This window comes from Cydia strobilella, chromosome 15, assembly GCF_947568885.1.
Source record: "Cydia strobilella chromosome 15, ilCydStro3.1, whole genome shotgun sequence".
In the NCBI taxonomy this organism is placed as follows: domain Eukaryota; kingdom Metazoa; phylum Arthropoda; class Insecta; order Lepidoptera; family Tortricidae; genus Cydia; species Cydia strobilella.
In genome coordinates, this window is record NC_086055.1 from 15,615,516 (window position 1) to 15,639,789 (window position 24,274).

Genomic DNA, 24,274 nt, shown 5'->3' on the forward strand with positions numbered 1-24,274 from the left:
ATTTACTTACAAGATATATACAGTGGTACTACGTAAACGAAATTAATAACTAGCTTAAATCTAAAATAGGCCCTTGAGGCATTGTACCAAGGATGCTGGTGGCATTTCCCCGCTGTATCGCAATGCTGATACGTTGTGCGAGAAAGCCGCCAGCTCTTCGGTCACCAGTTACGTCAACCAGACGCTTCGCGATTTCTGCAAACAACTTATGCGCGCTGGGACCCCATGGACCTCCAAATGGAATGAAATGATACTCTCTACCGAGGCTCTTATATTTATTACGTTTTAAAATTTCGGCGCTTTCCGCCGCTCCGCCCGCTTTTACATTAGTCCGTTGGAGGTGGGACGGTGCCAGTGTGTCTACGCAGGTAGCATCCCACACCAACATCCGTCCCAAGCTCCAAGGAACCAAGGACATCCCATCGGGCCTCAATGCATCATTATATTGGACACGCAGAAAACTGCATAAAGGTTCTATAAGGCGGTTGACCTGAAAGATATGCAAAACTAGTTATGAATTGCAAAACTTGACTCGGCAAGTAGCAATTTTCCTGGCAAGTTAGCGAGTTAGTCATAAAATAAAAGTGCATGTCAACTCTAGCGAGTTTTAACAGCGCGTTTAAAGCAGGTATTCTGTGCACTCGCCCTTTTTTCTGGAAGTGTCAAAACTTGAGAATTATCTACGCTATCTCGATATCGGTTTACAAATGTCTCGAAGCAATTTAGAGAAGTTTGAATATTTGTAAACAATGAGAATTATAATAAAATGAAGATTTGAACACGACTTTATTGTCAAAGTATTAGGGTACGTGTTCAGATAGTTTTGAGCACCATAGCCTCTCTAATATAGATGGCGGATGTACATTGCTGTGACAAAATTTTCCTGACTAACCATACTTTTACTGGTATTCTACGTATGAACTTAACCATCCTTACAGAAATAAGTCGCTTAAAACCTTTTAGCACACCGAAATCAATAGTACAACGAATTAGTATGCAGTTGGTTTGATAACAATAATAAGCACCTATTGTGGTTCTAAAAAAGCAGAAATAATAGGGTATAATGAGCAATTATGAGTATAAGGAAGTGTTTGTTTGTCTGTCTGGACTATTATGCTGGCACAGTGGCTAATTAAATAAGTATACATGGGTTATACGGAAAGTTTTAAAACTAAATATCAAAAATTATGAGTCAGTATTTTTTTCCACTTAGGGGTCCCTCGGCAAGCTCGGTTCTCCATACAAACGTAGTTATGCTCTCATTTTGAAACAAGTAGCTACTTTGCTACACAACAACATTAAAAGCTGGTCCAATATTAATGACACTGCCAGTTTGTCTAGACTGGCACAGGATAGAACCAAGTTCCGTAAGATGGTCGCCGACATCCGCTGAGGATATGGCGCAGCAAGAAGAAGAAGAAGCTACTTTGCTCTGAAACTTTGTACTTACAATAGGATAAGGTATATCTATGCCTGTAATTAGTTTATATAGCTCCAGTTTATAAAACAAACGAAATAGAGTAAAAGCAAGTTTTGTATGAAAAACTGAATTTGCTGTATTTTTTTACTATGGCATCTTAAGCTAGATAAACTAATTACAGTATTTGGCATTGAAGTTGAATAATTTTAGGCCAAAAAACTGGTTTACTGGCCATAACTTTTGTGTTACATAATTTAAAATTAAAATCTCTGACACGTTTTTCGAGAAGTCAAAGACGAACCCAAATATGTAGATTTCGTATATGTAAGATGATAAAAAAATAATATACATTTCTTTTAAAATTCCGTAGACAAGAATAGAGACAAAATATTGAAAAACCGTTTGTCTTATAATTCTGTGGCGCAAATGCAGGACTGGAGTGACGGCTCAAAACTTCTCAAAAATCAATGAAAACCGCGGAGAGCCCCTTAAGGCACTGCCTACTAGCCCACATGCATTTACGAGCGTGATGTCGCTATAATAGGTGCATAGCGTTGTCTCGTTCAAACACCGGAGCGACGTGCGAATCGGATGCAGTGTGCCATGCGCCTAAGGTACAGTAGGTTCACAAAGTTTTTGAAAAATTGTAGCACTTTTTACATCTCAATACGGTTGTTAAAAAAATTATTAGCAATTTTGAGGCCTTTTTCTAGTAACTTAATGGATTCAAATCCAGATTGTTTGATTTTCGATCGATAGAAAGAAATCACGAACAAAGGTCTAAAACGCAACTTAATGTAACAATTTTTGCACAAAAGCTAAAAATAAGAAATTTCTTCTAAAAATGAGCAATATTATGTTTCTCATCGATTACTTTTTTTTTATTGTAACTTACAAAAAAAAATCAAAAACATATATTCGCGATCCCGGGCACGCACAGTTATCTCGCTGACGCTCGCTCAGTGAGTGAAAGAAGAACCTGAACCTACGGGGCCTTAAGTTAGTGCCTTATGTAAGGCTTTAACGTAGGTAATGTTTTTAATTTTTCCTACATGGATATCATCTTGCAACACCTTATTAAGGTCTTTAGCGCCTCTACATTCCATTTAATCTCAACGGCATAGAAAACAAATCGCAACATCCGCGATAATACGCCTGCATATTACAATAACGTAATTTTGATATGAACTCACACCGATCTTACTCATTCAACCGAAAACTTACCCTAAATATTATGCATTAGATTCCAATTCGGAACGGAGCTGAAAAGCAGAAGCGTGCCAAGCGAAATCAAACTTTAAATTTTAATCGATAAGGTGTAGATTAAGTTTCTTGTATGGGTACGTTCGGAAGTTATGCAACGAGCGAAAGTGTTCGTGGCTCGCATTACTCTCACTGCGGTCACGGTCGCGATTTCGGTTCGTGTTTACGAACGATCGAATTATGCAATATTATAGGGCAGTGGATTGGTTCGAACGGTTTTTAGTCCATTTACGAATACGGGTTTAATGAGAATGTTTACTTATTTAAATTTGTTTAAAAAGTTGAGCGTTCGATTCGGCTGTGTTTGTGTTTTCACCACACCCTCGTAAAGGCTCTTTTTATTCTTCAAAAACTGATGAGAATTGACAAAGTTGCATTTTATCCATAAGTGGCAAAGTATAAGTAATTAGATAAAAAAATTGTGTTGTTTTCTTAAGTATGTTGGTTGTTGAAAGTAATGGTTTTGAATTACAAATTGAAATAGATAACACACAAAAAAGCGACCATGTCTACCGGTGGCCGAGGCGGGTATCGAACCCGCGTCTTCAGCTTACGCAGCTAACGTCTTGACCACTAGACCACCCGGCCACGACGGTACCCGTCGCAAATTCTCTGGTGTGGCTATCTCTTAATGGTTTTGAATTTGATAAATAATTGTGAACTTCAATGCATAACAACAAAGTCTTTATAAAGAAGAAAGATTCATATCACAACGCTGTAGATCTAATTAAATATACGCCAACGATAGTACCTAATTTTGAATTCTCTTAGTTACCCCTCGAATAACTTGTAAAAGAAGGTTAACATAATTTAATAAATTAAAGCACATGAAATGAATACCTATTTCCGATAAAAAAATAAGTTGCTACACAACTTTGACGTAACATAAGTATTTGAATAAAATATTAGTTACACGTGGTACGATGACAATATTATTATACTTCCAATATTCGTCCACAATGTTAAGAGGAGGAGGAGGTGAATGACCTCTGCTCCATACAAACGTAGTCTTCATTTTCCTCCCCGGATATTGGCATTATGGAAAATGTTTTTACACAATTTGATGTGCTAATATTGATACCCGATCAAGTGAAAGATTCCAAAATTGAACCATGAGCGTAGCGAGTGGTTCGAAAAGTGGAATCTTGAGCGTTGCGAGGGTTTCAAGGCACGAGGGTTAAATAATTTTTGCCACCGAGTGAAACACAAAATTTTTCAACAAAGAAAATACTAACTGTAAAATATCAAACGAAATCAAAGCAAATCGATTCAAAATTAATGTTATTAAATATTAAATTTATCATTCAAAGTCATAATTTAAAAGTCAATTCTACCAACGAACATAAGAAAACAACTAAATATTTGCATTTGATTACTTTGCCTCACATGTGAATAAAATGCAACTTTCTTATCAGTTTTTGAACAATCAAGAGAGCCTTTACCAGCTGGTGTGGTGAAATTAGTAGATTTTGTTACAAGGGAGCAAAATTACATATTTACGGCGAGGGCGTACATTGAATCCTAAACGAAGCGAAGGATTCTATAATAGAATCCCGAGAGTAACGAGGGATTCTAAAGTAGAATCCTGAGCGTAGTGAGGGATTCATTCAAGTGTGCTACGCCCAAGATGGAAATAATTTTGCTACCATGTGACACATACTGCTTTTCGCATCACCTATGAGGTTATTATGATGTTTAAAAATATAATATAAGCTAAAAAAATAATGTGCAAAAAAGGGATAGGAGGGATCAAAGTAGCACTTTTCTGTTCTAGGACGTAATTTTTTTTCTTTTTTGTATACAATATTCTTAGGTTAATTAATATTTTGGAACATAACAATTTCCTCATTCATTTCAATTATAGAATCCTTGGCTTCGTGCAGGATTCAATGTACGCCCTCGCCGTAAGTATGTCATTTTGCTCCCTTGTGACACAATCTACTATTCTGTTCTCAATGTGGAAAGCATCAACTTTCGGCACGCTGCGCTAAATGTGCCGTTTTTCGGCTCCGTAGAACAGAAAATATACACTAGGGCAGTAAATAAAAAAGCAGATCATTTTTTTATGTAATAGGAAGCAAACGAGCAGACGAGCCGACTGATGGGAAGCAGTCATCGCCGCCCATGGACATAAGCAACACCAGAGGAGCCACTTATGCGTTGCCCACCTTTGAGAACCCTAAATACTTGCTTCTTGAAGAACCCCATGTCATGGCGCAAGGGAAACACCTCAGAAGGTAGCTCATTCCACAACTTGCAACTTGCTTTTCTTACTTTATTCCCTGTAATATACTATTATATAATGTTAATATCTAGAGAGGAAAATGAGGACTACTTTTGTATGGTGAAGCAGTTGTCCAGTATCCTCTTAAAAGTGTTGCTTTTAGTTTGGTAATCGATGGCATTCAATACTTGATACGAGTGGGTACAGAGTAAATATTATTTTAAATTGTTATTGAAAGTCAATTTGCGTGACAGACGGGTATTTTAGACAGAGGTTAATCACCTTCGATGTGCGAAATATTTTGTCATTTTGTCAATTCATGAATTAGATGTTTAGGGTTCCGTACCCAAAGGGTAAAAACGGGACCCTATTACTAAATTTACTAAGACTTCACTGTCCGTCTGTCTGTCACCAGGCTGTATCTCATGAACCGTGATTGTTAGATAGTTGAAATTTTCACAGATGATGTATTTCTGTTGCCGCTATAACAACAAATACTAAAAACAGAATAAAATATTTAAGTGGGGCTCTCATACATACTTTTTGCCGTTTTATGCGTAATGGTACGAAAGCCTTCGTGCGCGAGTCCGACTCGCACTTGGCCAATTTTTTTGATTACGTACTCGTTTTTAACTCTAAACCGACAACCGAAAACTGTCTTATATAGAAAGGGTTTTCTCGAGTGACTTCAGTAGTATGGCCACTTATGGTTCTTCATAAAAGGAGTGTACTGTGTACTTTATTCTCTGGAGTTGCAATTAAATTATGTGTTTAAAGCAAATTAGTCGGGATAAAACTAAAACTTATGTGGCTCATGATACGGTACGGCTTACGGTTACGGCTTAAAAAAATCTTGTGTGACCTCTAGAGGCATTGTACAATTTCTCCATAAAAATTGTTTACGTTCTCGCTAACGATTAACGAGTTGGTCATTCTATGGTAATGGTTCTTATACCGAGATAACTGCTACACAACGACGCACATTTACCAAGTAAATTGAGAGATAATTGATGGTAATTTTATTGGAGGTAGGTAACTACGCAAATTGGGAGTTGTTTTGTACAAAAGTAAGTACATTTTGACGTGGGTTCGACATCGATGAATCTTAATTACCTTAATAAGTTTTTGTAGTTATCTACATGTTTTTGTACTAGGGCTCCGTGTATCCGTGCTACACGCTAACCCGTGCGTCCGTGTTCTTAGCCCCGGCGGTGCTAAGCGTCCGAACTACACGAACCCGTCGAAGTCCGTGCCCGTGTAGTGCGTTCGGGAACGGACCTGCGTTCGGCTCCGGAGCCGGGGTCCTCACGGTTCTGTTTTTTTTGTGTTATTGTTCGATATTAAACTTGTGATTCTTCGCTCTTATAAAGAACGCGTCCGATCGGCACTAAACGTCGAGCAAGGGCCGGACCCGTGTGTGATTAATATCCGTGGATCCGGACACACGGATAACACGGGTACACGGACCCTAATTACCCGTTCCGAATGGGCCACAAATCCGGTTTCGTGTAACACGAGAACGCGGCCCCAGCGACGGGTACACGAAACCCGGACGCGACCGAGAGCCCTATTGTGTACATCATAATGTATGTATTTAATTGCTCTGATACCAATAACCAACCACCATCAAGGTACAGTCAAGGTAAGTATTAAATATCGGCAAGGACATAGTGCGAAAATTATGTACGACACGACATTATTGCGCGTACATTAAGGTAGTGTGTACATATTTAAGACACTTTGACCGTGTCGATATTGAATATCCAATTTTTCAGAATTTGCCTTTTTGATGAAGGTTAAATTTTTTACAAAAATTAGAAATAAAATTGTTTTTCTACTTTGTAAGTTATAAATCACATGTACAGTGTAAAAACAATTACTTAATTCTTAATTAAACATCAGAAAAATAATTATTTTATTTTTTTGAGTTTTAATACAACAGTCGTTGTCGTTCAGTCGTTGAGCACACCTTTGGTCGATAAAATTACAAAACTTGGCGTATTTTATCTACATAACAGATGTCACAAAATAGGGGGGTGGCGTGTGTTCTCTAGCTAAAGTTTTAATTTTTCCCATACAAACGTTGAACCACCCTACTGGCGGTACTGACATAGTAAATTTTGTAGCAACAGTAAATTCATTGCCATCTATCGAAACTAAAAATGTATTTATTGTATATGGATAAAAAAAAATTATTTGCAATATTTGCATTATTTATTTTTATATTATTTTGACCCATGTTCTTTCACTGATATGCGTTAAAATTGTTAAATAACAAACGAAACCGTCAGCGCCATCTATACGAGAGTAAGCCAAAGGTAGTGGCGCCATCTGATCGATAATCAAATTTTCTTGATTTTCGAGGCACGTTTTTTCCTTAGACTGTATCCATCTATTACGGAGTTATAACTATCTTTGGTACAAACGTTCTGTAAACTCCCTAAGACCCTTTCTTTGATACGTCATGTGCATTACAGTACTGTTCTTTGTACTTTTGAAAGAGCCAAGTGTAAGGTTGGGGAGGCGTCCATTACAGAAATGATAGGCTTGCGACGATTAAACCTTTCACTCGCGGCACTTCCTACACACAAAGGCCAAGGCATTGTCCGTGTCAAAGTCATGGACATAACTTCCTTTTGAACTTTGCTCTGTGATATGTTAATTACGGTTTTTACGCTTTCCGACGCCGTGTCAAATATAAAAATTAAATTAATATTAAATAATTTCACGGTTTAGACTAACTTTTTTTAGTCACTCGCGCGACATGTTTCGGAGAGCCTAGGTCTCCTTTCTCAAGCACTAATAGTGCGAGCAGCGTTCACGACGACCGTGTATTGCGTACTGCCGCGCGCTTAATGTTAGTATGTCTCACAACAGTTTAAATTAGATAAAATAAATAAATAAAAATAAAATTCATTACCATTGTCATAAAATATTACCTATACAACAAATATATACAATTATCACTTAAAATTCATCTTAATTAATCTTATCACAAAAAATAAAAATAAAAGCTGAAATTAAAATTGAAAATTACAACAATAGAAATATAAAAGCTGTCACTCGTAAGTACGCCACGTCACCGAAGTGTCAAAACTGAAATTTAACTTTATGCATCTGCACGTAGGTCTATGTTGCTCTGTGGTCCGTGACGGATTAATCCGTCTTTGTCGGGTGCGGATATATCCGTCATTGGCGTCCAAAAGGTTAACTCCCGACGCAAAATTGAGGGGTGTTATATGTTTGATGCCAATGTCTGTCGGTGTGTCTGTCTCGGAGACAGACCGATTTTGATGCGGTTATGTACGCGAAAGCGAGTTTCCTTCCGGCTCTTAGCTATGTTTGATAAAAATCGATCCAGCAGTTTGAAGAGAAGAGGAAAATGGGGACTAAGTTTGTATGGAGAAGCGGTCGTCCCGTTCCTCTTATTTTTCGGGTACACAAGATATTGGATAAAAAATTGTAGGATTTTCGAATTTTCGAAACATGACCAACTTCTATTTAAAAAAGAATGCGTTTCATTACCAAAATATCAAAAAACTATGTACAACCGACTAGCATACTTATCTTTACGATACTAGAAAAATTATAATAAAAAGAGCTTATATACCGACAAATGTTTTCTTATACAAATTTGCACTTACATAAGCACACTTCGGACTATTGACTATTTACTTAAACCATTATTTAAGACGTAATGTACCTAATCAAAAACAGGTTCCATAATCCTGTTTTTGAATCAATAAACTCCGATTATATGCAAATTATCTACTTTTTAAGCTATTAGTGACCATAAAACACGACTAAATTAATTTTGCCGTTGACAAACTTTTTGCGTGCTAAGGAATTAGCCAAAAGTTTATATCAATCGATGCTGTTAGTTTTTTGACGATTGTAAACTTAAATTTGGGCAATTATAGATGGTATGGTGTCACGTTTTTCACGTTTTGTCAAGGTTATGGAGGCATGTCACATTTCTTGACCACAGGATTTTCTTGTTTCCGTTGTCCTTTCAGACAAATGTATGTATATTTATTTAATAAATAAATAATAAATATTATATTATAGGGACATTCTTACACAAATTGACTAAGTTCCACGGTAAGCTTGTGTTGTGGGTACTCAGACAACGATATATATAATACTTATACTAATACTTAAATACATAGAAAACATCCATGACTCAGGAACAAATATCTGTGTTCATCACATAAATAGATGCCCTTACCGGGATTAGAACCCAGGACCATCGGCTTCACAGGCAGGGTCACTACCCACTAGGCCAGACCGGTCGTCAAAACAATAACAAAGAAAAAAAAATACCAACGTATTAAAACATACTAAGTACAAAGATCCAGAAAAAAAATTTGGCCAAATCGCCCTCAACGGGAAAGGTTGGTCATATTTCCTCGCTGATTGGCGAAACGCATAGTCTCATAATATCCGCTACTACTGATGTCTGTATAAATACCTAAGATAATTTCATAAGCGTAAAATCAACACAGACACACCCACAAATCTCTTGACAATACTATGTGTATGATCATAGAGTAACTTATACTAGAGCGGTACTGTCATAGTAAATTTTGTAACCCCAGTAAATTCACTGCCATCTGTCGACACACTTTAAAACTAAAATTGAAGATTTGTAAAAATACGATAAAATGTATTTAAATATAGATAAATGATTTTTTTATTTGCATTAATTATTTTGATGATTTTGACCCATGTTCTTTCACTGATATGCGTTAAAATTGTTAAATAACAAACGAAACCGTCAACGCCATCTATACGACTGTAGGCCAAAACTAGTAGCGCCCTCTGAACGAGAATCAAATTTTCTTGATTTTCGAGGCACGTTTTTTCCTTAGACTGTATCCATCTATTACAGTTATATCTATCTTTGGTATGATGTATATACATGATGTTTATATGACGTAACGTCACAGTGCGTTACCCAACGAAGATTATATCAGTTATGTGTGGACGTAAACTAGGAAGGAGGATGGGAAATGTATATGTAGGAAGAGTTCGTCACGCTGAAGTCAGCATCAATAGTAATTAAAGTTAGACCAAGATATGTCTGCAACGATTTCGATAGTACACGCATACGCAGTGCAAGTGTTATTTAAGGATGACTCGCGTTAGACCGGGCCGTGTCCGGGCCGGAGCTTCCGGCGCTTCGTTTTCTATGGAAAGCACCACGTGATCACCTGTCATGTCACAGAAAAGTGAGCGCCGGAAGCTCCGGCCCGGACACGGCCCGGTCTAACGTGAGTCATCCTTTATACGTCATAATCTCATAGAATGTTGACGCTTAAAATAACACTTGCGCTGCGTGTGTTATCAAAATCGTGGCAGACTTTTTTTGGTTTAACTATATAGCAGCGTATGAAACAACGCGCCAAAAACAGCCGCCACCCTCGATTACTTTTCCAAATAGGGATATATCTCGACAGTACATCCGTGTAATTGTTATATGTATGTATACAGGATGGTTTTTTTATTACCTGCTCAAACTCAAACTCAAAAATTATTTATTTCAAGTACGCTTAAAAAAAAAGCACTTTTGACAAGTCATACAGTCATAATCAAAAGAAAATAAAATATAACAAACATTCACTGATTTAAATAAAATTTTAAACAAATACAATTAGTACCAATTAATAAATTAATAGAGAATTTACATACAAGAAGGGAATAAAATGTCAGACAATTGGTAACAATTAATAAATTAATAGAAAATCAATATCAAAATTACATACAAAAAATTAAATATAATGTCAGCACAAGAAATAAAACAAACATAAATATCATTCAGTCCCAGGCAGTTTTGTCATTAATGTAATCTTTGGTACTATAATAAGCTTTACAAATTAATTTACTTTTAATGTATGTCTTAAATCTATTCAATGCTATGATGGGAATATACCGGGTGTGGCCTGTAACACGAGCAAATAATTAAAACATAGATTGTACCTCAAACGTTGACACTTTTGTCCAAAAACTTTTAAAAATTATGAAGTCTAGACTTCCTATTTTTCATACAACTTAAATATTATCATCACACGAATCCCCTTAACAAACGAATTAACCTATTTATATTGCACAGCGACGACTTTTAACGACCAAAAATTAATAAGCAATCTTATACAGCTCAAAGTTAACAAGTAATTATCCTTGTTTCCGGTAGTTCACACTTACTGACATTAAATTATGTTGGTAGCCTTGTTTGTCAGCCATGACATACAAAACAACAAATTACACGCAAAAGTAATAAAAAGAGTCATTTAGTATCGAAATTCTATATAAAATTACTCGTTTTAATTGTTCTTATGTGTATAATGATCACCGACATTTGAGTTCCGCTTTTAAGCAAGTGCATAGGTAAATACTTTCAATTTTTTTAAGACGGATAACTAGCCACCTTGTACTAAAATTATGTTTATAGGTGAATAGAATTCACTTTTAGTATTAGGTGGCTAGTTATTAAACAGTGGCCAGTAATTGACCAATCCCATTAGCAGTGCATTATCAGTGGCGATTAATTGGCGTATTCCCATCTTAAAGGCCGGCAACGCACTTACAACCCCCCTGGTGTTGCGGGTGTCCATGGGCGGCGGTAATCGCTTACCATCAGGTGATCCGTCTGCTCGTTTGCCTCCTATTTCATAAAAAAAAAAATACCCTACAACTTCTAGTGCATTTATAGCCCTCCAATTTGCCGGTATCTGAATAACTGCTGCTTGATACACGCACGCTTAGATAACACTTAGATAAGATTATTTAAATTTAAGATAATTACTAACCCATCCGTTGGTTGGGCCATCTTGAGGGAATGGATGAGGATCGAAACGTGAAAAGAGCATACCTGGGCCGTCCAGCAAGAAGACGTCCTATTGGACGCCCGAGGTACCGCTGGTGCGACAGGGTGGAGGCGGATCTGCGCGAACTTCGAGTCACCAATTGGCGAGAGGTCGCACAGGATCGAGAAAAGTGGCGCTGTCTTGTGTCAGAGGCCAAGTCTCATTTTGGGTCGCTGAGCCAACGGAGTAAGTAAGTAAGTACTAACCCAATGACCCCCGATGGTGTTAAATAAATAATTTTATTATTATTTATTTTTTATTATTATAATTTCGATCAGAGTGCGACATGTCGCATGTCGCGACATCGCTCTGGTGTTGTTTTATTTTGTCTTATTAATTGTAATTAAAAAAAATGTTAACGTTAGAGCATTCCTGAGAAGTAACCCTACGTGAGATTTCAGTGTTTGTCCAATGGCTAAGGTTACCCTGTATATGTATTACCTTTAACAAACTATGAATAATTACGGTATTCATAAAGGATTTCGCATCAACTATTAAGTGTTAAGGAATATTAGTAAACAAACACACAAACAGTATAGGTACAATGGGACCCATTAGTGTTAGTCGTATTAGGTAGACCACCCGATAGGTATAGACTGAGCAGAATATCTAATGACTATATGGTACGAGGAAACTATTAAAATAGCTAGTGATTAAAACTATTATAATACTAAAGTATTTCCTCCCGCGGACGCTTCGGCTGTGGAATGAGCTCCCTGCCGAAGTTTTCCCGAGGGGCTACAGTATGGGGTTCTTCAAAAAGGGGTTTTTAAAGGGTCGGCAACGCGCATGTAATATCTCTGGTGTTGCAGGCGTCCATAGGCTACGGTAACTGCTTACCATCAGGCGGGCCGTATGCTTGATTGCCACCGACGTTTCGTTCGCGTTATTACTTTCCCTGTTTGACCTTCTGAATAAAAATTATGTAGGTATTTTATGTATGGAATACAGTAACAGGGCAAGAGTGTTTGTATACGTACGTTGCTCAGACATAGTCAGAAAGGAAGAACTTCGCTCCTCTACCGACCTTCTGTAAAAAATCTGTCAAAATGACATTTTGGGTCAAGAACTGTCAAAATCTGTCAAATTATCTTTTTAGGTCAAAAACTATCAAAATCTGTCAAAATGTCATTTTGGGTCAAAAAAGTGGAGTATGTGTACATAGTACAAACGCAAGTTAAAAGCTTACGAAAGAGTAGAGTAGAGTCTTCACCACAGTGACCTTTTATCACCTTAGTTCGTTCTTTGGTCTTAAATAAGTTATCAATCAAATATTTATTTGGTATAAGCACAGTTGCATGCATGCAAATACAGTTCAATTCACTTAAATTACAAAATAACACAGATAAAAATAAACAGAACACAAATTACAGTAGACATAAAATTTAAATATGGATGGAGACATGTCAAATTAATTTAATACATTAGCAAAGTATTCGTCGATTGAATAATATGGCCTATTTATAAAATATTCTTTCACTTTCATGTCAAATAGTTTCATATCGTCACAGTCCCTTATATCTTTGGTCAACTTATTATATATTTTAATTGCAATACTACATAAACTTTTGTTGAAGTGTGCATAACTAGAGGCAGGCAGTGCTAGTTTGTCATTGTTTCTTAAATTATAATTCTGACTTTGGCCAACCGTACAATATAATTATTTATTACGATGGATATACAAACATATACGATACAGATACAGCGATACTACGGTCAAAATTTTATTGTCTATGAACATATTTCTATGTGTGATAGGTACCCTAGAGTAGCCTTCTATGATTCTAAGGGCTTTTTTTTGTTTCAACAGGATAGAGTTCATATTGACACCGTTTCCCCAAGCTTCGATACAATAGCTAATTATATTTTCAAAATAAGAGTGATAGACACTTTTTAATATATACTTATCTGAGCTACTAGCTAAACTTTTAACGCATAACATGCGCTAGCCAATTTCCCATCATCATTATCTTCCTCACGTTGTCCCGGCTTTTTGCCTCGGCTCATAAGAGCCTGGGTTCCGTTTGGCAACTAATCCCAAGAATTGGCGTAGACACTTGTTTTTGCGAGAGCGAATGCAATCTGAGTCATCTGACCTTCCAACCCAGAGAGTAAGCTACTTAAGGGCCTTATTGGGATTAGTCCGGTATCCTCACGATGTTTTCCTTCGCCGAAAAGCGACTGGTAAATACCAAATGATATTTCGTACATAAGGTAAACGTCCGAATGGATGACACTGACCCAATGTATGATTTCTTCAACCAAAAACATCACTTTTGACACTGTCAGATCAGTAACATATCGGACACAGACAGACAGAACGTGGACAATGACCCTAAGAGATAGAAAGAGAATGGAAGCATTTTAAATATGGTGCTGGAGGCGAATGGAAGGCATGGAAGGAGTTGGAGAGACAGGATAACGAATGAGGAGGTGCTAAGAAGAGTGAGTGAAAGAAGAGCTATTCTGAACACTATTGCAAATAGACGCGGAAAAATGATTGGACACTTAATAGGACACGACCACTTCTTTAAAACTATCCTGGAGGGGCGGATAGGAAGGAAGCGGGGTAGAGGAAAACCCAGACGCAGCTTTTTAGATCAAGTGAAAGAAAAAGTAGGGGTCGCGTCGTATCAAAAAGTCAAAGAGCTGGCGCAGGATAGGGAAAGCTGGAAAATACTCCACCGACAAGAGAATAACTCTTAAGTTAATGATGATCGGACACAGATCGAATAAGTAAAACTCGAATTTGCCTGGAAAATCATATTTTATATTTGTACACAGATATTAGGCGAATTTATAAATGAATTAATTTATAATTTCTCCATGTAATTTCGCAGCTCACTGTACATAATATTATCACTTAATCTTGTGCAAGTATGTGTGTATAAAGAGTATATACGAGTATGTAAGACCGGTTAAAGTTCTGTAAATAGTCACGATTAGTGTAAGTAGTCTTAGTAAAGTCTTGCGCGAGGAACTAAAGTTCAGTGACCCTTCAACCTTCAACCTACGCGGCATTTATGAGGCTTGCAAATACGAGTAATCACTATCACTGCATAGTATAAAACAGAGTCGCTTCCTGCTGTCTGTCTGTCCCTATGTTTGCTTAGATCTTTAAAACTACGCAACGGATTTTGATGCGGTTTTTTTTAATAGATAGAGTGATTCAAGAGAAAGGTTTATATGTATAATACATCAGCATTGCACCCGTGCGAAGCCGGGGCGGGTCGCTAGTGTAAAAATAATTGGCTTGTTGAAGTACAAGCACAGGGCGGACACACACAAAATCACTTGCGTTTCTATGTGTGAACGGCACGTCTGTACACGCGTCATGCGTCATAGTGTAAGTTGCTTAAAAATAGTGCCGGCAAACGGCCGTCAATCTGGTGTCGCGGGGCGAGGTAATTCGAGTCGGGGCGGGGCGGTGCGTGGCCGTTCTGTACGATAATACTATTACTTATTCTGTGGTACAAGCAAAAGTAAAGCGGACGCTCCGGCTGTGGAATTTAGAGGGACTACAGAAATAGTGCATAATTATTTTCCATCGTATTTCCTCGAAAACGTAAGAACGTGTCTTGCTATTTCAATCAGTCTCGGTACAAAAAGTACTGAGGTTGACTGAAGCAGCATGACAAATACCAAAGATAGATATAACTCCGAGATACATGGATACTGTCTAAGGAAAAAACGTGCCTCGAAAATCAAGAAAATTTGATTCTTGATCAGAGGGCGCTACTAGTTTTGGCCTACTGTCTGTGTGTTAATTATTGCGATGGCGTTGACGGTTTCGTTTGTTATTTAACAATTTTAACGCATATCAGTGAAAGAACATGGGTCAAAATCATAAAAATAATTAATGCAAATAAAAACAATCATTTATCCATATTTAAATACATTTTATCGTATTTTTATAAATCTTCATTTTTAGTTTTAAAGTGTGTCGACAGATGACAGTGAATTTACTGGGGTTACAAGATTTACTATGACATACCGCTCTAGTATAAGTTAATCTATGCAAATACGAACGTTTCCGAGAAAATACGATGGAAAACAATTATGCAATACATCTGTACGATATATTTGGCGCTGACTCTACCTATATTAATACAGCTGATGTTACCTTAAAAGAACATGTCATAGTTAAATATTGATAACAAATTAAAATAGCCAGTTTAACCGGTTATTTACTTAACTAACGTCCTGTTAACGAATCACAATGTGTACAATCTTTTTCAAATATTTTGTTCTGGACGACATGTATTAATGACGTAAGTATCAACATATATATTAGATAGATACAGTCTAAGGAAAAAACGTGCCTCGAAAATCAAGAAAATTTGATTCTCGTTCAGAGGGCGCTACTAGTTTTGGCCTACAGTCGAATAGATGGCGTTGACGGTTTCGTTTGTTATTTAACAATTTTAACGCATATCAGTGAAAGAACATGGGTCAAAATCATAAAAATAATTAATGCAAATAAAAAAAATCATTTATCCATATTTAAATACATTTTATCGTATTTTTATAAATCTTCATTTTTAGTTTTAAAGTGTGTCGACAGATGGCAGTGAATTTACTGGGGTTACAAAATTTACTATGACAGTACCGCTCTAGTATAAGTTACTCTATGATATTATGGATGGTATAGAAAGGATCGCAATCTCTTATGGCAGAATTGTTGTAAAAGTGACCGCGTTAAGCTTTAAATAATAGTTCCTAATCTCTCCGGTGGCGCTAGTTAGGCTCTGGGACATGAGTATAACATGACATGAACCATATAAGGCAACAAATAACCCGACCAAATTACGTAGGTTGTTTTTGGTAGTATTTCGATGTATGGTGGCGCCGCCTAATTACTGTTTTTTGATGGTCACTTTTCACACTAGAGATTTGGCTCCTTTATACAGTCTTCATGATATATATATTCGGCATCACCGACAGCGTCAAACTTTTAAATAAAATATCGCATAATGGTGGTATTATTATACATTTAGGTACTACAGACTTAACTTATACTTAGGCCAATTATTCGTACACTGACATCAAAATATTTGAATTATGTTACTTAGTTATCGTGCGTCTCGCCCTCGCCAATACATGTACGGACAAGTACGAGTGAAATGCACGATAACTGAATGACATTAGTTGGATATGGCAATTGTAATGTAATGTAGGATATGGCAATTTTTCTTAATAAGGTTTCCATATAATAACTGGTCAGCAGAGCTGCTAGATAGTGTCCTATGGCATTAACCTTATATTTTTGACATGCGCATACGAAAGGTTAAGTACTTTTTAGGGTTCCGTACCTCAAAAGGAAAAACGGAACCATTACAGCATCACTTTGTTGTCCGATGTCCGTCCGTCTATCTGTCTGTCAAGACCCTGTGGAGGTATCGAGTTGAAATTAAAACCGTCCGTCCCTTGAAGCTGTGAAAAAATTAAACTTCTAAGCTAACGTAAAAAGAACCGGCCAAGTGCACGTTGGACTCGCACACGAAGGGTTCCGTACCATTACGCAAAAAAAATCACGTTTGTTGTATGCGAGCCCCACTTAAATATTTATTTTATTTTGTATTTAGTATTTGTTGTTATCTGTGAAAATTTCAACTGTCTAGCTATAGACAGACAGACAGACGGACAGTGGAGTCTAAGTAATAGGGTCCCGTTTTTTTGCCGTTTATTGCGTGATGGTACGGAACCTTTCGTGCGCGAGTCCGACTCGCACTTGGCCGGTTTTATATTAAGGGGCCCACTGACTATCAGTCCGCCGGACGATGTCGGCCTGTGAGCTAGTTGCTCGGAATCGGAACTATCAAATTATTATTATTATTATTATTATTATTATTATTTTTCAATTTAGGCATTAACATGTCAAAAAAGTACAGTTGTACAAAATTAAAATTAAACATTCATCCAAATAATCACAAATCACAACATACATTACAATTTACATACTTAGAAAATACAGAATTATTCTATTGTTCTAACTAACAGGCCAATATCGTCCGGCGGACTGATAGTGAGTGGGCCCCTTTATCTTTTATAAGATTTGATCAGAGCATACATCCTTTGCGTGTTAAATAAAAGTTTGTAATAAAATACAAATGTTCCTACTTACGCGGGTATTACGTTGTGATCAATGAGGATATAATAAGATAGAGCGGTACCGTCATAGTAAATTTTGTAACCACTGTAAATTCACTGCCATCTATCGACATACTTTAAAACTAAAAATGAAGATTTAAAAAAATACGTTAAAATGTATTTAAATATGGATAAATTATTTTTTTATTTGCATTAATTATTTTTATGATTTTGACCCATGTTCTTTCACTGATATGCGTTAAAATTGTTAAATAACAAACGAAACCTTCAACGCCATCTATACGACTGTAGGCCAAAACTAGTAGCGCCCTCTGAACGAGAATCAAATTTTCTTGATTTTCGAGGCACGTTTTTTCCTTATACTGTATTCATCTATTACGGAGTTATATCTATCTTTGATAAAAGTTTGTAATAAAATACAAATGTTCCTACTTCCACATTACGCGTGTATTACGTTGTATTGAGTTGTAAGTGTAACTGGCGTGCCGATGCCGTTGCGTCATGCCTGCGCGATCTGTGCCGGCCATAACTTCTCTTTAACTATCATCTACGGAAGATTAATGGCCTCATTCATACACTACTGTCATCTTACCGTTTATGTTGTCACACTTACTAATACATCGCCATTCATAACATAAGTGGTGTTTAAGAGGATACACTTAGGCCGCTTTTCTATACAAATGTAGTCCCTATCCCTATTTTCCTCTCTGTGTATTGACATTATGGAAAATGTTTTAACATATTTTGATGTATATTAACCATAGCTATGCCCCTATGTTTGACTTTTTTAGATTTTTTGATTTGTGTAAAAATTAGTAGTAATTTTATTTGTGTCCTAACTCATAACATAAATAAATATTCGAAGAAAATCTAATTTGAATGGCCTGTTTAGAAACCTCTTTCTAAAATTGTAAATTCTAACTTAAATGACTTCAATGTTTTGCCACTTATTTTATCTACCACGCAATATAGCATTGAATACCGCCGGTCTAACATCACACGACGTATACCCATAAACGAATTACGAAAAATAATTATCTACTTCGTTAAAAAACTTTATAAAATGTACAAATAAACACGTGAATATTGAGGTGCGCCGGCGCATGGCTCTGGCGCAATTGGATCACTTGGCCATTTCACTTTGCGAAATAATGATATACATAAGTGTGGCCAACTGGTACTAGGGTTGGCTGATTAACTTCCTTGGCACTTAAATTGTATCCTGTTATAAAGCATATCTTTAAAAAATGCCACTTTTTAATACTGAAATTTTATGTTTTTAGGGTTCCGTACCCAAAGAGTAAAAACGGGACCCTTTTTTTTATTACTGCTATTCCTAAGACTCCGCTGTCCGTCTGTCCGTCTGTTTGTCACCAGGCTGTATATATCTCATCAACCGTGATAGCTTGTTGAAATTTTCACAGATGATGTATTTCTGTTGCCGCGCTATACACAGTTTTCTGTGCCGCTATACTACTGATACAGTCAAAGTAACCCTTTTTAGGGCGTACTGCCAATCTTTTTACACGTGTAGCCAGTCAGACATACGCAGCGTACATACGGCGCCCTGCGCGTCCAGTATAATGATGCGTGTAGGGTGCTGTTCGGGCTGCCGCGACACTGCAGCGCCTCCGCGATGTTTGCGGAGCGGCAAATTGATGGCTTTTACGCCGTAATCAGGAAGCGGGCCGCTTCGATGATGAGGCGTGTGCGCGGCTCCACGAACACCATCTTACAAACACTGGCCGAGAGGTGGGACTCCCCGATACTGCGGCGATGGATTGAACTCCATTCCACAGTGGGGAAATAATATTTGAAGGATTTTTAATTGTAATGCATTTGTTATTAAAATTGTAATTTTATTTTATTTTAATATAATTTTATTTTATTTTAATGTATTTTATTAACAAATTATTTCCTGTGTACTAACATAGTTGTTCTAAGTATTACCTATTGTTACTAACATATTTAGTTTTAATTTAGGATTAGTTATTTTATTTTATTTTAAATGTAAATGTAATTGTATATGGAATTTTTATTCTGAAATAAATTAATTGAATTGAATATAACAACAAATACTAAAAGTACGGAACCCTCGGGGGGCGAGTCCGACTCCCACTTATATTTACACTTATAATAATAATTATAATCACGAGATCTTTCGACTTTTATAGCAGAAATGAGTTAAGTATAACTGAAGTCTAAAATTATAGTTATCATTGTGATCATTACTTATTCAAATATGTCTCGTGCTGTAATTAACCATCCAAAAAAATTAAATATAATTACGGTGTTACCAAAAAATACTCTCATGCACCACCACCATCACCACTCTTAGGAATAGTAAAATTCCAACATTAGCTATTAAATAATTACCAATTATTGCATGAAGGCTGTTTGTTAATTGATAAAATTGATAATTGCCGTGAAAATCGTTATTAACAAAATATTATTACTGAATTCGATGGAAATATTGAATGAGAACTTTTTTCTTCATTCAATCATCGAACTGTAATCGCAAACTTTTCTCTATTTAACAATTACCAACACAACCAATTAACAAGTTCATTGCACAAAACTTTCGTGAACTATATTTAATTTGTCATCACATGTCGTCGCAGGCTCGAGACGAAACAAAACACATCACCAGTAGGCCGAGCACATGATTGACGCGACGATATCTCGCCTTCTCATTTGATAGGTATTGAAATCCAAAAAAATATAAACCAAATAGGTACAGTGGAATCCGTTTATTATGACTCCGCTGATACTGACCAACTGTGCGAAGTTTTGTTTTCATATAAAAGTCTTTGTGACAAAGACGGATAAAATGACTTCGCTTATAGTGAAAAATCGCTTGCTATGACCTATTTTCATGAAATTATGTCCGGTTATACTGACACATTCGCTGGTTTTCGTCTACGTCTTTCCCTGTTTTGCGCGTGTGGCGTTTAAGTTGTTTTAGTTTTGATTCTCGGTGACAAGTTGATAATTGGTACAAGGTTAATAAAACTCATCTCTCACGAATTTGAGATTAATTTGGAAAAAATCACAAAAATAAGAAGTTAGTCAACTATGCTTTGTATAGTTTGTATGACATCCGCTTAGTATGACGTGTTTGTCACTTCCCTTCGATGTCATTATAAGCGGATTCTGTACAGTTTTTTTGGGTTCCTGACAATGGGAACCATTTCTAATCCATGGCTTTTTAACCTCATAGGTATTGCCTATCTTAATGCTATACATATTATGCTGATATTTATTTATTTAATCTTTATTACATAAAAGAAAAAACCTTACAGTACAAAAGGCGGACTTAATGCCATAAGGCATTCTCTACCAGTCAACCTTAAGGCTAAGCAGAGAGATTGTGGGCGGTGCTACAAATATTAGATATAATAGTTAACATAATCGTTGTCGTACCCGCACCGAACAGTGTCAACTAACAATAGCACGGGGTCCCACGGCATAGACCCGAATCTCAGGTCCATTCACTATTATAATGATGTATTTTATGGCTGACAAGAAAAACTTTTGAAAAACTTAACTACAGCCCGTGAGCTGTAAGAATGTTCTTCGGTTTTCGGGAAGAATCGGGCGTAATCGTATAATAGAAAGTGACGTTTACCGCCGCATTACTGCCGCGATCATGACTTAAATTCCGTCCCAGATTACAGACAGATACTTCGGCGGCGCGCAGCGGCAAGACTGATTTTTTCGGACACTTTTTTTTCCTTTTTAAATCAATAGTCGGTATATAATAAGTTCGCGTTCAAAAAATCCTTACGTGCTTTCAATGCTAGCGGAATGAAAGTTTCTTAGTGTATTTTTATTAGTTTCATAATGAGTCTCGTCGTTATTTATATATATTATATATAGTACATATGTATATTATATTTGTATATATGTGATTATATGTCATTTTTATTTTATTTTTGCTGTTGTATTTGTAGCACCGCCCACAATCTCTCTGCTTAGCCTTAAGGTTGACTGGTAGAGAATGCCTTATGGCATTAAGTCCGCCTTTTGTTCTGTAAGGTTTTTCTTTTGTGCAATAAAGATTAAATAAATAAATAGTCTTCGTAATTCTGAGTAGAAATAACTCAAAAGTTGAGGAGTTTCGAAAGAAAGTCAGTGGTAGTTACACTTTTTTTTAAAATGCCGTACGGCAAAATCGTAACCTGGCTACTCGGGCTAAAATGTCTTAAGATCACGTCATAATGATCGTTATTTCCTTTCCAGCTAGGCTTCCGGTGGCCTATCCTGTGTCTGCCGATCCTGCTGGCTTTTGTCTGCGGGAGCGACATCCTCATGGTCACCATGGGCGGCACCAAGTCACATAAGATGCCGTTTTGGGAGCTCTCCAGAGGTCTTATCAGGAGGTACGGATGAAATATTTTCGCCTCAATATTTACAATATAACTATTATATTAAAATTAAAAAAACCTGCGCTATATACTCCAAAAAATCCTGTTTATGCCAAAAATACCTTACATCATTTTGGAAAAAAGCTGATAATCTTCAAACTGCTGGATCGATTTCTATCAAACATACCATCAATGCAATGAAACTCACTTTCATGTAGAAAAAAACCAGTCGTGTAATTCGGACTCGCGCACGAAGGGTTCCGTACCATTACGCAAAAAACAGCAAAAAAATTACGCTTGTTTATGGGAGCCCCACTTAAATATTTATTTTATTCTGTTTTTAGTATTTGTTGTTATAGCGGCAACAGAAATACATCATCTGTGAAAATTTCAACTGTCAGCTAGCTATCACGGTTCATTAGATACAGCCTGGTGACAGACGGACAGACAGACAGCGGAGTCTTAGTAATAGGGTCCCGTTTTTACCCTTTGGGTACGGGACCCTAAAAACAGAATAAAATAAATATTTAAGTGGGGCTCCCATACAACAAACATGATTTTTTTGCCGTTTTTTGCGTAATGGTACTTATGGTACGGAACCTTTCGTGCGCGGGTCCGACTCGCACTCGACCGGTTTTTAATAGGTACTTGCTCTTTCTTTCTCTAGAGGTTTAGCCAGTGCCTAGTGCTTTTCTGGTCATGTTGCTTACGGTGTGGTCATATGAATATAATCCCAAAAATTGGCACAGAAATTTACATACGAAAATGATTACAATCTGACCTTCCAAGCAAGAAATACTAGGCCTTATTAAATAACTGGGATTAGTCCTCACTGGCGATGTTTTCTACATGAGGCCTAGACAAGATTAAAATCGTTTGCGCTACGACAAAGAAACGCCATCTGTCTCTCTATCGCACTAATATACGTAGCGCAAACGATTGTTATCTTAACTAGGCCCCCAGAACACTAAATAGTAAATAATGCGTCATAAGTTCCAAGAAAGTCATTGGTACGAGCCAGTTCATAAGGTATCCTGACATGGGATTTTGCCAGAGGTCACGTCATTTGCCAAAGAACCGGACCGGTCCGTACCCAAAGGGTAAAAACCGGACAAGTGCGAGTCGTACTCGCCCACCGAGGGTTCCGTACTTTTTAGTATTTGTTGTTATCGGACCCTATTACTAAGACTCCGCTGTCCGTCAATCCGTCTGTCTGTCTGTCACCAGGCTGTATCTCATGAACCGTGATAGCTAGATAGTTGAAATTTTCACAGATGATGTATTTCTGTTGCCGCTATAACAACAAATACTAAAAAGTACGGAACCCTCGGTGCGCGAGTCCGACTCGCACTTGGCCGGTTTTTACCCTTTGGGTACGGAACCCTAAAAAGTAAGGTAAACTAGTCTACACAATGTTACTCATACATGTGATATATTACGCTACTTATTTACTACGTTGCCTACGGTGTGATAATAAATATTACTTTAAACCTTGTGTAACTCACATCACAGCTATTATAATTACTATTGTGTACGTGCGAGTAAGTGTAAGTGTATAATCAAGGAATTACGTGGGAAGTATGGTATTAAAGTATTAAAACGGTGACGAGAAATTTTATTGCCTTTCAAAACTGGTTGAAAACTATGTAAGTTACATTTAGTTTTAAAACAAGATGATACAAAGTTTAAAAGAACGCGTTTGTGTTCTCCTTAGAACGCGAAGAACAAAATGTCTAATAAGTAAATATTAAATTATTATTATTATATTAGTAAATTATTATTTTATATTTTAAATGTTTTATTCTGATTTTTGATATGGTTGTTTTGTTTTTATAAACGTCAAGAATGTTCAAATATTTAAAAACTTCTATAGGTAGTTATAATTTTATTTTTAATTCTGCTTTCTACATTGTAATATGATTGTGTTGGACCTATGTTGTCTGAAATAAATGGATTTATTTAATAATAAATCCATGAAATAAATGGATTTATTTAATAATAAATCCATTTATTTCAGACAACA

General features: G+C 36.7%; 1 protein-coding gene across 1 annotated transcript in view; it reads left to right on the forward strand.

Moving 5' to 3' along the window:
* LOC134747632 (UDP-glucosyltransferase 2) overlaps window positions 1–24,274 on the forward strand; it is a 57,341-nt gene that overhangs the window by 22,054 nt on the left and 11,013 nt on the right. Inside the window, exon 3 of the mRNA XM_063682237.1 lies at window positions 22,127–22,266. Coding sequence (XP_063538307.1) covers window positions 22,127–22,266 — 140 coding nt within the window. The remainder of the gene's footprint in view (window positions 1–22,126; window positions 22,267–24,274) is intronic.